This window comes from Mercenaria mercenaria, chromosome 10, assembly GCF_021730395.1.
Source record: "Mercenaria mercenaria strain notata chromosome 10, MADL_Memer_1, whole genome shotgun sequence".
Classification (NCBI taxonomy): Eukaryota; Metazoa; Mollusca; class Bivalvia; order Venerida; family Veneridae; genus Mercenaria; species Mercenaria mercenaria.
In genome coordinates, this window is record NC_069370.1 from 80,189,820 (window position 1) to 80,205,177 (window position 15,358).

General features: G+C 37.6%; 1 protein-coding gene across 2 annotated transcripts in view; it reads right to left on the bottom strand.

Annotated features, from left to right (window-relative positions):
- Positions 1 to 862: 862 nt before the first annotated feature.
- LOC123561170 (solute carrier organic anion transporter family member 4A1-like) overlaps positions 863 to 15,358 on the bottom strand; it is a 29,779-nt gene continuing 15,283 nt past the window's right edge. For both annotated transcript variants that reach the window (XM_045353397.2, XM_045353396.2), the window contains exons 3-12: positions 13,903 to 14,051; positions 8,079 to 8,249; positions 6,222 to 6,324; positions 5,769 to 5,890; positions 4,829 to 5,089; positions 4,292 to 4,487; positions 3,695 to 3,836; positions 2,943 to 3,118; positions 1,482 to 1,546; positions 863 to 1,213 (exon numbers count right to left, since the gene is read on the bottom strand). In XM_045353397.2, coding sequence (XP_045209332.2) covers positions 921 to 1,213; positions 1,482 to 1,546; positions 2,943 to 3,118; positions 3,695 to 3,836; positions 4,292 to 4,487; positions 4,829 to 5,089; positions 5,769 to 5,890; positions 6,222 to 6,324; positions 8,079 to 8,249; positions 13,903 to 14,051 — 1,678 coding nt within the window. In that variant the 3' untranslated portion in view covers positions 863 to 920. The remainder of the gene's footprint in view (positions 1,214 to 1,481; positions 1,547 to 2,942; positions 3,119 to 3,694; positions 3,837 to 4,291; positions 4,488 to 4,828; positions 5,090 to 5,768; positions 5,891 to 6,221; positions 6,325 to 8,078; positions 8,250 to 13,902; positions 14,052 to 15,358) is intronic.

Here is a 15,358-nt window from a genome sequence, read left to right on the forward strand (position 1 = left end):
AATGAAGCTCGACAGTATAACGGCGAAATGTGACAGTACGATAATGAAGCTCGGCAGTATAACGGCGAAGTGTGACAGTACGATAGCGAAGCTCGACAGTATAACGGCGAAGTGTGACAGTACGATAGTGAAGCTCGACAGTATAATGGCGAAGTGTGACAGTACGATAGTGAATCTCGACAGTATAATGGCGAAGTGTGACAGTACGATAATGAAGCTCGACAGTATAACGGCGAAGTGTGACAGTACGATAGTGAAGCTCGACAGTATAATGGCGAAGTGTGACAGTACGATCGTGTCACTACGTAGGTGAAGCGATGAACGCGGCAATACGATGGCGGAGAGCGACAGTACGATGGCGGAGAGCGACAGTACGATGGCAAAGTACGACAGTATGGTGGCTCGCGCGACAGTACCACGGACTGTAACCATCTTACTGTCGCTCTTTGCCATCGTACTGTCGTGTTATCGCCATCGTATTGTCGCGCTTTGTCACTGAACAATCGTACCTTCGCGTTTCACGTTCATATGGAGAAGACGCTAGCCCTAACGGAAAACCGTACTTCATCTTATTTCTTGTAAGAAATCAGTTTTAACTATTGTCAGAGTTATGTTTTAAAACGACAACCACGTTTAACTTCTTGACTGAGATAGAAAAAAACACGCCTCGGTGTGACTGGTATTGAAGATATTCTGGGCGGCGTACGAATACTACACGTGCCAGACCAGATAGTTCACTGTCAGCCATGATCAGTGTGAAGTACAACTCACATTGTTTATTCACACGTCTTTTTATTCCATACGACTGACTGCTTTATAGATAATAACGATAACTAGTATGACAATCGTAAACAACACCGTGTATGATTTCTTTAAATATATATTTATATAATCATCTTTCTATGCTAATGTTTCACAAGCTATAAATGTGTTTGTTCTTTATTTTCGGCTTCAAACGCATTATTTGTTTGAGCTATATCTTTGTGTGTGTCAACTTCAAATTCTGTTGTCTTTGGAGGCTTATAAAACCATAGAGCACAAAAGAAGAAGCACGCAGAAAGTAGTTTCGATACCACTCCAAATATAAAGTAGTTCCGGCTAACAATGGAAATATCATAGAGCCAACATGAAGTATTTTCTCCGCACTCCGTCTGCCAAATTAGACATCCGGCGTCTGTAGCCACGCCCATAATCACTGCTCCGGGGACTGTACCTGAAAAATTATGAATACCTTTGCGGAACCATTCATTTATTAGTAAGAAAGAATTATTTCACTTTGAAACAATACCATTGGATAAAACCTACATGTAAATACATATATGTTCGGGATGGAAACTTCGAGAACGCTAATAAGCCTGATATGAAAAATATACAGTAAAATCCTTAAAATGTATACAGAATGCACGAGTTTTCCATGGCACCACAGGCTAAGTGCCATGTGTATGAAAGTCAAGTTTGAAAGATGCTAATGACATGCTTACCGAGTAAGCGAACAAAAAATCGGTTTGAACCGCACATTATAGTTCTGTGGTTTTCATGAATTGATCTGAAATAAAGATTTAAATGTGAGTGCAGAAACTTCGCCCTGCAATAACGACAAACATGATTTTAAAATGGTGTATAGTAATGTTTGTAAAACATTTTATACATCTGCCCATCCTTTGAATTGGAAATACTACTTTTATGTGTGTAAATGTTAATATTGTGTCTTTGAAAAGGTAAACTTTTGATTGTTTGCGAACAGTGCAATTTATTTGGTTTTAACAGTATTTATTGATATAGTTATTATAGGTTATTAGCTTAGTATCGGGAAATATGCACGAGTTCTTCTGCGGAAATATTGCGCGACTTGAGGAGCGCAACATTCTTCCGCCAAAGAACGAGTGCATATTTCCCGATGCAAAGATAATAACCTTTTTATTACATACGCATCTACACGTATAAATATTATGTAAATATCATATTAAGTATGTTCTATAGCCTGAATAGGATTGACAATGCTGAACTAAATAGAAAAAAATAGTGCAACTACACACACTGAATTACGTCACGCACCCGATATGAAATTCAGGTGTCAGTGTATAGAACAATATTGACGTTTCAGGTACCAGTGTAACTTAACGGGGAATAGAAACGAGTATGTAATAACAATTGTTACAGTTTTACAAATATACAAACATAGAGGACCGAGTAAGAAGCTATAAGCTTTTTTAGAAACTCTCTCTGCAATTTATTTGTGTGGGGTCTAGCACTGTAGAAAAGACTTACTGGTACAGTTTCGACCATTTTGAACTGCCCTACCGTCCTTGTTATTTTCGAAACGGATTTTAATTACTGTAAAAACCAAGGCTTTCTGTTTAGTACAAGAGCTGTAAAAATTTTAATTTCTCTCCGTCTCAGTTATTGAACGGTGGACAAAATGGTACGGGCCCTTAAGGTCAAGAAGTACTTGTGAATTCATTGACGTTTACAGTACTTTCATTATTCTTGTCTGTAGTTTGTTGATTCGTGCTATACGCGTAAAGTGCGTTCCAACTAAAAAACAATAGTATTTCTGTTATTCCGTTCTGTTTTGTATATATAGAGAAGGCCTTAAAACCGTTCTCTAACTCGGGTAGAGTGCAATGTAATGTCACCTCCCTTTGTCTACTTCAGTATAAGATAGGTAGAAAATACTTCTTTTTATAACATCATAATACATCATCGTCAGCGAGTTTCTAAAATGGATTGGTCTATCATTCAATTTGGGCGGCACCACTTCTTATTCAAAGGGGTGTTTACTTATAATTTACTACCTGAATAGCGAACAGTGCAGACCAAGATCATCCTGCACGCTTGTCGCAAAGGCAGAGTCACTTTAAGGTTTAAATTTATACTATGTATAATTCGCACAAGTCGAAACTCGTGAAAAGCAGGGTAAAGGTTAGGTAATAAGGACTTGCCTTAAAACAGCTTGTTCAGCTGGCACATCAGCGGCAATTGTCAGAAATGCGTACAAGAACGTCAGAACCACAAAAGGGTACACAAGAGAACAGCTGGACTCACATCTCCCGGCTGACAACTCGGACACTGTCATGTCTGGTTGCCTAGCAACGCACGAGCATTCCGAATATTCAGACTGAAAATGAAAATATAATCGCGATGACATGAATATCAGGTCAAACTTCCATAAAACTTAAGTTCAGTATTATTTTGATCTAAATTCTGTAACAAGTTGTGAAAAATAACCTCAGAGTCTGTTATCATTTCTTTACTATTGTGGCAAACCTTTAAGTAACATTTTAAAACAAATAGCCCACACACAGGTTGCAATACTTATAACAAAACATCTGTAAGCAACACTCCTAGACAACTAATATACCTCCAACAATACAAAATATTTTTATTCCTACTGGATCGATTTCCTAGTAATTAAACTTCTCTGAAGCGACGACTTCATTTCAGTCTTTGCAGTGATACTGTATGAAGAATACTTTGTAGCCTTCTATATGTTTTCTAGAATGGTATATCGTATATAAAAAGTAGGCTTAATAGTTTATAACAATTAGGTGAATTGCTATTTTGACCTACAGCTAAAACATCTAGAAAATGTTCTATTTTTAAATTTATTGTTTAGAACAACGGAAGAAAATCTGCAATGCATACATGACGCAAGCTCACTGTATGCCGAAAGGACAAAAATATACAAGTTTACATTTGATTCGTTATATGTACGAGTGCATCCGGCGTGACACGGAGAGAAATACTGTACTCCCGAACTGTCGCACGATATCTCGAACCTCTCCGTGGTACACTGGCAACCCAAATTGCAGTCATCATTTAGAGAAATCTTTGAGCTGGAACACAAATGTATATATCATAACTGTGTAAGTATACTTGATAATGAGAAACACAGTACTAGTCATTTATTATAATGTGTCAGCTCAACGGATTGAAATGAACATATCGGTGAAAAATGACTTAGTAAGAAAATATTAATATTTTATTTATATGTACAGGCTGATCATTACTGGAAGAGCATCGTGTTGTCTACAGATATGTAAAGTCCTACAAACAAGCCATTTCAGTAATATGTAAATATGAAATTCTAAAAAGGGGAATTTCAGTGCCTTGTACCCAGTCTAAATTAGACACAAGTTCAATAATAAGCCCTCCGCAGTTGCAACGGTTGAGTCCATATACTATGACAAATACAGAAGGCATATACATGTATGGATTTGTAACACGCCTACAAACGCCATTTATCTGATCTGTTTTAGTTAGTGTACTGTGACACATCAATTTGAGTTACCTATTTTGGTACGATGTGTGGACACCAGCAAGAGTCGTCTGCCCACACGACATCCATAGCATAGGAAGACAGAACAAGCTGATCACGCAGACACCAAAGGAGAACCTCAACATGCCCTTGACCTTTAACCGGAAACATCGGCAGAAGAGACCTCCAAATACAATCCCTCCTGCTAAACCGAGGATAATAGCTGCACCTATTGTAATACAAATGACCTTCAAATTTATCATAATGCGACTATGCATGTATTTACATATAAAATGGGTATTTGTCCTTCAACAACATTCTAATACCAATGAAAGGGATAGTGGTAATCTAGCACGGGGTTTGAACTACCGTGCGAAACATTTCTTATCTCAGTCCGAGAAAATATTGAATGTAGTTTGTAGTATGAAATTATGGACAAAATATTGGCCTAGAAACGCGAAATAAAAACGCTGATATTTATACATCTGGTACAATTAGTATAAACATACGATAATTAACTCAGTAATTAAATTAGTAACACAAATCTGCTAATGGACATCGATATCTTACCTGAAAATAGCCCGGACGTAGCAGAAGAAATTCGGAAAGCATTCTGTAAGTATTTCGCACCAAACACACTCCACCCAGTTATAAACATGGATTCGGTTATTCCAGCAAGAGTGGTAAACAGAAATGGCGGATTTCTTAGAAGTGCCCATAACACTTTATGGACAGTTTTCAACTCTGGTCGACTTGGTTCCACAACCCCAGTCTTTGTACCCGTGCCCTTGTGCATTTGGGATTCTCGAGTCTCCCTTACAGCTTTTGAAGCTAGTGAAACAAATACATGAATAAACATGAATCATTCTAGCTTTATGTATATTTAAGGATTTAGTTTTAAAGTTGTTTATTTTTTTCAATAATGTCATACGTATCTGAATTAAGTCTTTGTGATCTTTGAACCCACACATGCAGTTCACATTGTTTTATTGACTTTTCATTTGTCGAGCTTAACAGTATATAACAGTTGTGACACGGATGTGAGAACAGTTTAGACAGTCCCCCGTAGCTCAGTGGTTGTTGCACTGCATGGATTCACAAGCTGAAAGTCATGGGCTCAAAAACATACAAACAGTCTATCATGTGTGGCTTAAAATCGATGTCCTATGTAATGTATTTTTATACGAACAATACTGGTGCATCCTTTTTACCTTGCAGTATCTTCGAAAGTCTAGACACGACTTTACATTTGCTCAAATAAGCAATCGATTTTGGTTATAAAATTTAATAAACTAATGGATACAAACAAATTTGCCGGCCAAAAAGTCAATGGTACGTAAGAAAAACATGGGAAAGACACACTAAATATGCATAGAATATACTGAGGTGGAGCGCGCTGAACTAACTTGTACTATATTGTAAAGAAAATTACGTTAGTGATATATTTAAATGCTAAATCGAGCCAGCCACAATAAATTTTCGTGTAACAATTATACAAGCAACAACTTACTCGGTAGTTCAGCACCAAAACACGACATTGCCAGAGCAGCGACCACAAACAGAACAGCAGAAAATATAGGTCCAATCCACCATGCCCCGACCCATCTCAAGTCTGTCGTTTCTAATGATATGCTGAAACAAGTAAAACAACACACGGGCATGTTTCGGAACTTTCAAAAACATACTTTCCCATACATAGTTTTAGCTAAATATGCGAGTCTGACACAGCAGGGATCTAGTCTGGTCACGTTTCATCACACATCTTGAATGATCGAATGATTTCAAGGCATTATATTGTTTGTGTACTGAAGAAGTCGGCGGGAATGATTGTGACCAAAACCGAAGGTCAAGGTCAAAAATATGTCCAAAGGGCTTCTGTAGTGTTAATACACAAAATATGTATTGTCGCAGTTGCAATAGCACTATGTCTTTTTATTATGATTACATATTTCATAGATTATACCTGTTCGTGTCCACTTTATCCGCGTCCACGTAGATATCCAGAAATACTCCTCCAACGATGAAACCAATCCCTGGCCCTAATGCTGCAAAACCGAAATATATTCCTGAAAATATAATGTCATATTCAGCAAAGATTTCCCATCTAATATTTTAAGCTTAATTTTGAAATATATTGCTCATTAAGACTAAAGGTGAACACGTGACGGTTAATTAAAAAGTATGATTTTCGTGATCGTAATATTTTACTGCAGTGAATCAGACTTATGTTTGAGAACGGCTTATTTTTGAGTCCGGCGTACTTTCGAGATTTCAGGGGATGTCTAGTGTCTTCACCAGGTGAGGGAATTTACCGAAGTGGCTAGATGCGAGAATAAACAAATATCATTCAAAATCATAAAAAGATAATGCTCATGCGTACAACTAACTTTATTTTACATCACGAAGTTCATGCTCTATTACGTATCTTTTAACGCACCACTTGATTTTTTTTGCACCTGTCTTTAAAATCTTATACCAAAATGCGTATGATAATTTTCTCACACTTAGAACAATATTATGAAAATAAGATATAATTTCAAAAACATTTATTCGTTCCCTCATATAATTAACTCCACTATAGGCAGTATAAGAAGAGCTGTTTTATTCGACCCTGTGACATGCTCTGCGCCCGCGTCCGTGTCCACACCTTAGTAAACATTTTGTTGCACTTTCATTTTGTCTCAGTTATAACTTTGATAAACTTGCTTCGAAACTTAAAATAGTTACTCGTCATTATGACAAGGTCTATGAAGTGAAGCTGTGTTAAGCGGGGGGTTGGGGTGTGTGTGGGGGGGGGGGGGGGGGGGGGGGGGGGGGGGGCACCCATACAACTCAACTTTTATCTAGTAATTTTTAAACTTCACACACGAAATGTTTTCTCTCCTTTGTCGGGGGATTAATGACTACTATAGTGATAGCTCTAGCTTAGTCTGATATGCCCCATTTCTCTATTCAGTATCAGACAGCTCTTGTCCTAACAAAAGAACAAAAAATGTTGATTTTATATTTTATAAAACATACCTACACCATATTTTTCAGAAACCTAATTTGTAGATATCTAACTTTCTTGAATTACAAACACAGTAAACGATCTTCATAGATATGGTAAGAAAACGCCCTCGTGAAACAATTCCTTTGCCTTAGAACCCCAAACAATGCTTTTGTTTAGAACAAATCACACTTTGACTCTATCATATTATTTCAATTCTAACATGGTAAAATTACAAAGGATTATTATGTACATCTTTGACGAAATTCACGAAATATCTGCCTGTTTTGTTTGGGTTTCTTTTCCCGATTGTTGCTGTAACGTTTGACGCTATATGACGTCATAATTGTGACGTACAAACAATGCGTTGTTGCATAATAACACACACTTTTCAGTCTTCTTTGTTTTATATGAAGAAAAATTGGATCATCATAGAATCGTTAATGAATTCTAACTTTTTATATGTATTTAGTGTGACTTTTTAAAAAGGTTTGAAGCCAGAAAAAAAAATTAAAAGAAAAATCTTTTTTGTAATTTTAGTATTAATTTGTTTAAACAACATATCTTGCTAGATGTGTACTGCATTTTGAAAAAAAGCTAATTTCAGTAGTTTGTTAAGATAAATTGACAGAGAACGAGTTTCCTTGGAAACAAAAGTTGAAGATGCAATATCGTCATTTCCGGTTCTTATGGAGCATCAATTTTCAGTTATGGCCGAAAGATGTCCATGGATACCAAAGACTTAATCTAATAAACATTTCCGATTGTCATGATTGATCCACCACATTAAGAATTATGAATACTAGGTGTTCTCCTATTTTCTTTTTTTACCTAAATACAATGGAGACATCAATGACGTCACACTGTCGTCTATATAAGCAGTTCCAACGGTATAAAGAGTGGCGCCACCTATCCCAAAGAATACGTTACTCAAGGCAAACAACCCTACATAGTTCTGCAGACCTGAAGCCACACAAACTTCCGTTGAGGTAGTATTGTCAACTGAAAATTAAAAGAAAGCCATTAATGTTTACAACAGGAAGAGTAAATCAAATCTGTTCATAAATGACTTGCATTTTACCGACTCCTTTCAAACAAAGCTTGATGAATACACGTTCTTCATTCAGAGAAATTCTAACATATTCAGGTTATGACTGTGTTTCATTGTAATTTGCAGTAAATAGTAAAGTTTTTCTTTAATATTTGATGAGGTCACTGAGGTCTTTCCTTACATACTATTTTGTACATAATTATAAACTGCTTCAGTTTAAACACTTTTTGTGTTCATTATATATTTTCCACTTATATTCAGCGTAGAACTCTATATCTATATGAATCATTAATCATGCTGCAAATATGGCCAAATAAGTAGCTTAAAACTGGTACTAGGTGGTCTATGAATGTGCACATCAACTTCTGCATACCAAAATGTTTGTCAGAATATGTAGTTTTCAGAACTGCCTGATGCCAGTTTCTAGTCACTGGGCAAAGTCCTCAAATTCAAGATGGCCGCCAACATGGCCGCTGATACATGAAAATGATACCCAATGCATAAAATTGCAAAATAAAAGCATTTAACTGTTGTGAATTAATTTGAAGTTATTATAAAAATGTTAAAGTTATAAATCTGCAAAATTATATGCATTTATCGATATAAAATACAACTTTCTGACACATTTTATACCAATTTTATATGGACTTAAATGTGATGAATACTATTTACGGTCAATATACCTTGTTTGTATTCCTCTATTTACTGTTGTTCCTTACACAGTGCAATCCCGTGTTGAACAAGTGATAATAAATTGTAATAACATTATTATTTTGTTAAAGGATACATTCAAATTATTGATAATATATATATCTATAAGTGGGTGGGGTATTTCAATGTATATCTAATGACAGGTAAAATAAAAAATAAATTGATAATCATCTTCAGTTTTGTATACATCCTACTATAGTTTCATTATCAAAACAATGTATAAAGTACGAAATATATATTTAGACGAAACGTACCAAGTTTATTAAACAAAATGGCCGCCAAGATGGCTGCCGCAATGTTTTTGCTATGACTTATATTTTATACCGGTAGCAACACCTTTGAAGAATATGCTATAGCTTGTTGATTTCTTTGCGCTATAACAGTCGTACATATGTTGATTATTTAATTGTATTGTGATTTATAGAGTAAACAGTAATATATTTTTGGACATTTATAAAATAAACGAAACAGAACATAGGTATATACATACATACCAGATATAGGTTATAAATGTAAATATTCATATACAAATATCTAATAAATGAATATTTCTCCTACACCAAATACACAGTGAATAAACACTGCTTAATAAAATATTTGAACATTCCTTATGCGGAGACAGATTGCCCTGTAATGCATTATGGCACTGTTGAAATTCCTTAGCACGTTCTAAGCACGAGCGTACCGAATTTAGTTTGAGCTGGATCACATGTTCAGCTGCACTTACGTCCCGCATTCCATAACAAAAACGGGTTACAGCTTGTGATTCTATCAATGGCTGGTCAACGGATGGAAATACCTCAGTGGCCAATTCTAACACCCTATCTGACCAGTCGTCAAGGCTCTCATCCGGGCGTTGTGTAGCAGACTGAAGTTAGACTAGAAATCTTTCAGTGTGTGTGTGTGTGTGGGCGGGGGGGGGGGTTAAATCCCGAAAATCCCGTTCCAATTTTATAATTAGTTCTGCATAGGAGTTGTTAGGCCTACGTCTGATTGAGTTTGAGAAGAACTCCACTGCCTTCCCGGAAAGGTTCAATTCTACATGAAATTTGCTCTGTTCTTCCCCCACTTATTATAACGTGCATGTTTCAAACTTATGACGGAAGGTTCGCCAACCTGAGGTGCCATCATATGATGGCAGTTTTGGCAGCTTAAAGTCTCTTTTGGAATTTTATTTTGGTCTTGCAGAAGGTTGTGCGAGGGCAACCCCATTTTGGTTCATAAACTGCACACCCGAGCTATTATAGTCTTGCAAACCAGAATTACTAGGTAGCACATAAGGCGCCTGCTGTTGAGTCCCCAATAGCCCCTGGGGGCCCAGGTTTCATGGTTCAAGATGGAACCATTGGTTGGTAAATTGGCTTGAGCCGCAGCACTCACTTGATGTTCATAAGGGCTTGTATCTCTTAAATCCGAATATAACAGACCAGAACCTCCCCAAGGGTACATCATCATAGCCGCAATCGACTCATTTACCCTAGGCAAGATCTGTGCCCTTGTGGCAGGCACTTGGAACGGTGCCCAAGCATGCATATTTGCATAAGCTGGGGTGTGGATCATGGGAGTAGCCACTGCATCAGGTGGCACTGAAGCAGTCATAGTGTATAGTGTCGAGGCCACTAAAGATACATTAGCGGGCATTTGCGCAAAGGACGCAGTCGTATGGTAAGATGGCAGTGCAGCAACTGTAGTATTTGGGATCGAGACTAGACCGGGACCAGCTATACTGGTTGGAATGGACTGAACCCCAACGATACCCATTCCGGGTGCCAGGGGTTGACACAAATGACTAGCCCTGGGTTGCGCTACGCGAGAGGGAGCTTGTATATTTGTACTAAGTGTGCCACTCATACAGTAGGGTGTTTGTGCAACAACATGGTCACCAACTCCATGTGGAAAGGATCAAACCACCGTTTGTCCCACCGGTGAGATGTGGTACAGGAACCATAGCCGGCAGATTTGTACTAATTCTAGGGGCCTGAACCCCGGTGTCAACCATAGGATAGGCTGGTCGAACCAGAGCGTGTTGATCAGGTGGACGGATATTATTCCAAACGCAACTTGTGGATTTTGGTGCAGAAACTGTTGCGGGTACATTTGTGTCAATAGGAGGGGGAGGGGGGGGGGGGGGGGGTGGATCGCCTGTGCTATCCATACGGTAGGGTGGTCTAGCAATAGCATTGTGGCCCCAGTCAAGTGGACGGGATTGATTCCAAGTGCCACCTGTAGGATCTAGTGCGAGCACAGTTCCTGGCACATTTGGACCAGTTGTAGGGCCATGCAGCCCTGTTCCTCCCCTATAATTGGGTGGTTGTACCAAAGTGGACTGTATTATGTCGGGCGGACACAGCCTATTCCATATTTCAGCCTTAGATTGTTGTACCGTATCCAAAACTTGTACAGCTGTACCATGATGAGGGTCAAGTACCCCACTCCCACACATAGGATAAAGCGGCATATACTTTGACACAAAAGGTGATGAGAGTGCGTATTCGTACCAGGCGGAGGTACTTGCACCCCCCCCCCCCCCCCCCCTGTACCACTACTAAGACACGGATGCGGGCGTATTGTACCATGTGGAGGTATTTGTCCTCCGGTGCCACTACTAATAATACTTGGCACGGAAACCGATGTGGGCGCATTTGTACCAGTGGATGTACTTGTCCCCCAGTACCTCTTGATGCCATAGTCAGAACTGGTTTATATGCAGCAGGCGTATGGCACACTTTGCCAGCATAGAGGTTCGATGCTGCTTGACCCGTCGGTTCAGACATACGGGAGGCGCGGGCTCGGCCCCTCTGAATATTCGCGTGATGCGATACCAAAGATGAACTAATTTCATTTGTATTCCGGTAAGGGGTATGATCCCTCGTGCCACCCGTAAGGTTCGAAGATGTATGCATTGCTGGACCAGACATACGGGAGGCGGGGGTTGGCCCCTCTGAATATTCGCGTGATGCGATCCCAAAGATGAACTCATTTCTATAGATATAAGTAAGCATTTTATTTTTACAGAAACTAATTACGTCTTACAAGTAAACTTTAAATCGAAAATACAGTTTATGTATGAGTTGTGCGTATTTGACGTATACAAAGATATCCAATTAAAAAGTGCCTAGATATCTTCCTGCATATGTTCTCAAAGACCTCCTTCAATTAAGGGCTTTTTTTACATTTTGTTCTGCTATAATTACCTCATACTACAAAGTATGAGAAAACATATGCTTTCTTAAATAACAAATAAGTAAAATTAAGATGTTGCTGTTTCAAACCATGACTTACATGTAGATTACTTAAATCATATTGTGTCACTTTGTAGCAATCAATATGTGTTCAATGTATGTTGTTTTTTTCTAGAATTTAATAACATTCTAAAGGTTATTTATTCAAATCTTAGAAAGATGTCATTGCAGAGCAGTATTCCATATTTTACTGATATTATCATATCTCAAAGCTTACAACTGAACATAAAATGTGAAGACATTATTACGTATGTTGTATATTAATCATTTTTACTTTCTCGTTTTACAAGAAAACGACTAGCAAACAGTTAATAAGTTTAAACCAGTATGTTATGTAATTGCTAAAGAAATATTCTATTAAATGCTGTTTTAATCTTCGAATTTACATTTCAGCCTGTTTTAGTTACTTTTAGCAAACATATGTTTACTTAATGATCGAGCCGTGTCATAATGTGAAAATGGTATATTTTCATCATTTACTGATTACCCACACCAATTATGTAACTTAGTTTTACTAATGTCGGTATATATGACACATTTTATTCATGTAATAGTTCTTTTTCACGTATTTGTTCCGTCAAGAAAAAAAATGCACATTAAGCAAGGAGCTGCGTTCAATAAACGCTTGATGCCCGCGGTGGCATCCTTGTCGATACGAAGCAACCTAAGTCCAAAACGAGGTCAAGTTCAAGGTCAAGGTACAAACTGAGTTCAGGTGATGTCTGAAGATGAGGAATGGTCACAGGTTACATCTGCATTAGTATCAAGTCATTCTAGTTAGGGTACTGATGCTAGACGAAACGGTCCCATCTGGTTAACCTCGTACGGACGGACGGACGGACGAACGGACGAACGGACAGGACAATCACTATATGTCTCCAGCATCAGTAGATGCCCGGGGGCATAAAAACCTGCACCTTTACTTAATATGAATTTTAAAGTATTACACATATTTTATGTAAGTGTACATAGATTTACCCCACCCACTAAGCTGTTTAGTTAGCCCTTGATTGCTGGATTAACAGATAATAATTTAATTAAAAGTTGTCACGTCAAATACTTATGATATAGTTTATGAAATTCTGAACATTATACAGCATAAAACTTGTAAAATATAATCAAGTAATTAAAAGTGGTAGAATTATTAAAAGAATGTATGTAAAACAACAATTTTTCTGATCATTTTGCATGCAAAATCCATCATATTTTGTAAGAATTTGTTTCAGTTTAGTTAAAGATGAAATATACTATGTTTTAATCTATTCTGCAACAGAAACTAGTATAAGACTAGGACTATGCCTTTAAATTTGAAATATATTGTCCAGTCAATATGTATAGTATGATTTTTAATTTTCGGCGGCCATATTGGCGGCCATCTTGAATTTGAGCACTTTGCTCACCACTTGCATTCTGGCATCAACTGGTTTTGGAAACTTAATACTCTTACAAACATTTTGATATATAGTTTGCGATGTGCACATTCGTAGACAACCTACCCCCCATGGAAGTGAACTCGTTTGCGACAGTATAATGTAATATGTGACACTTTAAACTCAATTGGCAAATGCTATTTATATGGAGAAATATTTTCGAAAACAAAAAGAATTACCATGTATTCATGTGCAGAGTACTAGTTAAACTAGATTTATACCTGATCTGTCACAAGTTGATTCTGCATTTCCGCCCCATTCGTACAGACCAGTGGTAAAGTGAGGTATTGCCATGGTAACAGAACCAACAACCATGAACACTGCTGATGCTGTCAGCCATCTTGGCTTGTATCGTCCGGAACCGAGGTAGCTGTGTGGTATAAAGAAAACATAAGTCAAAACAAACAAACTGGCCATAAATTTATCAGATCAGATGGTTCCAACATTGTTTGAGTAGTGATCTGTAATCTGATTTATGGAAAGGACGAATAGTTGAGATAAAACTACCCTGAGACACCGTCTTCTTAAGGACGCTCTTTGAAACAGTTTCTCATTTTCTGAGAATGAAAAAACAAATGAGAGAAATCTAATACCAAAATCCGCGATAAAAGTTCAGAAAGGTATAGACAGACAATAATATGCAAGTACATGTTTTTTTCCAGAGGAAGCTTTATTTAAGACTCGTAAAAACTTGGGAGAATTTTCATTTTGGGTTTAACGTCACAACAACACAAGTACATGTCATAAATATGATTACTTTGTAGCTTTTTTTGATGGAGGAATCTGAGTAGAACCACATGCCTGCCGTACGTCTGCTCAATGGCTTTCTAAATAAAACATTTCTGAACCTCAAGCGTAGTCTGGAATCCACAGCGGTGTTTGGCAAGTAATTTGAAGTCATCTTAAACACGGAGGTCCCTTGATAAACTGGATGAAAGATACATTTCTAACCCAACTAAACATTTTTAAAAAGTCACTCGTGCATTGTTTTATATAGATAGCAGGAGAAGAAACCCCCCCCCCCCCCCCACACACACACACACACACTTCCAATCCCCTTCCAACCCCCTGGTTTGAAACATCAAAATGAAAATGAAAATCCTAATATATCGGCGGGAAAATTCAGTTTGCGGAGAATATTTTGCGACTAAGCTAAGACCAAGATTTTACCACATTTGTACGTTGTATTTTAAAGATATATATGACATTATAGAACCCACTCACAATTATAAAAAGACAATACTTATATTTATAAGACCTCTAGTACATGCAGGGCGTTCATCGTTTGTTCATGTTGTACTTAAAAATATCTCACTTCGCGAATAAACCACACATTGAAAAATAAAACATATACATTAAAATGCAGACAAGTAATTATTTTAAAACAATTTCAGGGAGGTATCCCTAACTCACTTGCATTTAAGGTCGAGACTACCCTCATGACACAACACTAGCACCACACACACACACGCCTCACGTTAAAACAACAAAAATGATACAAGATGAATACATATAGGTCTTAAAGCTTCTTACACACACTCTCCTGCTCGTTGTTTATTATCTTGTGATGGGAACCCAACCCCCTACTTCTACCTTGTTGTAGAGAAGGCATTATATCCTTTGCCCTCCTCCATCTATGTGCATAGTTATTGATGCAGCCCCTAATGTCAACAGAAC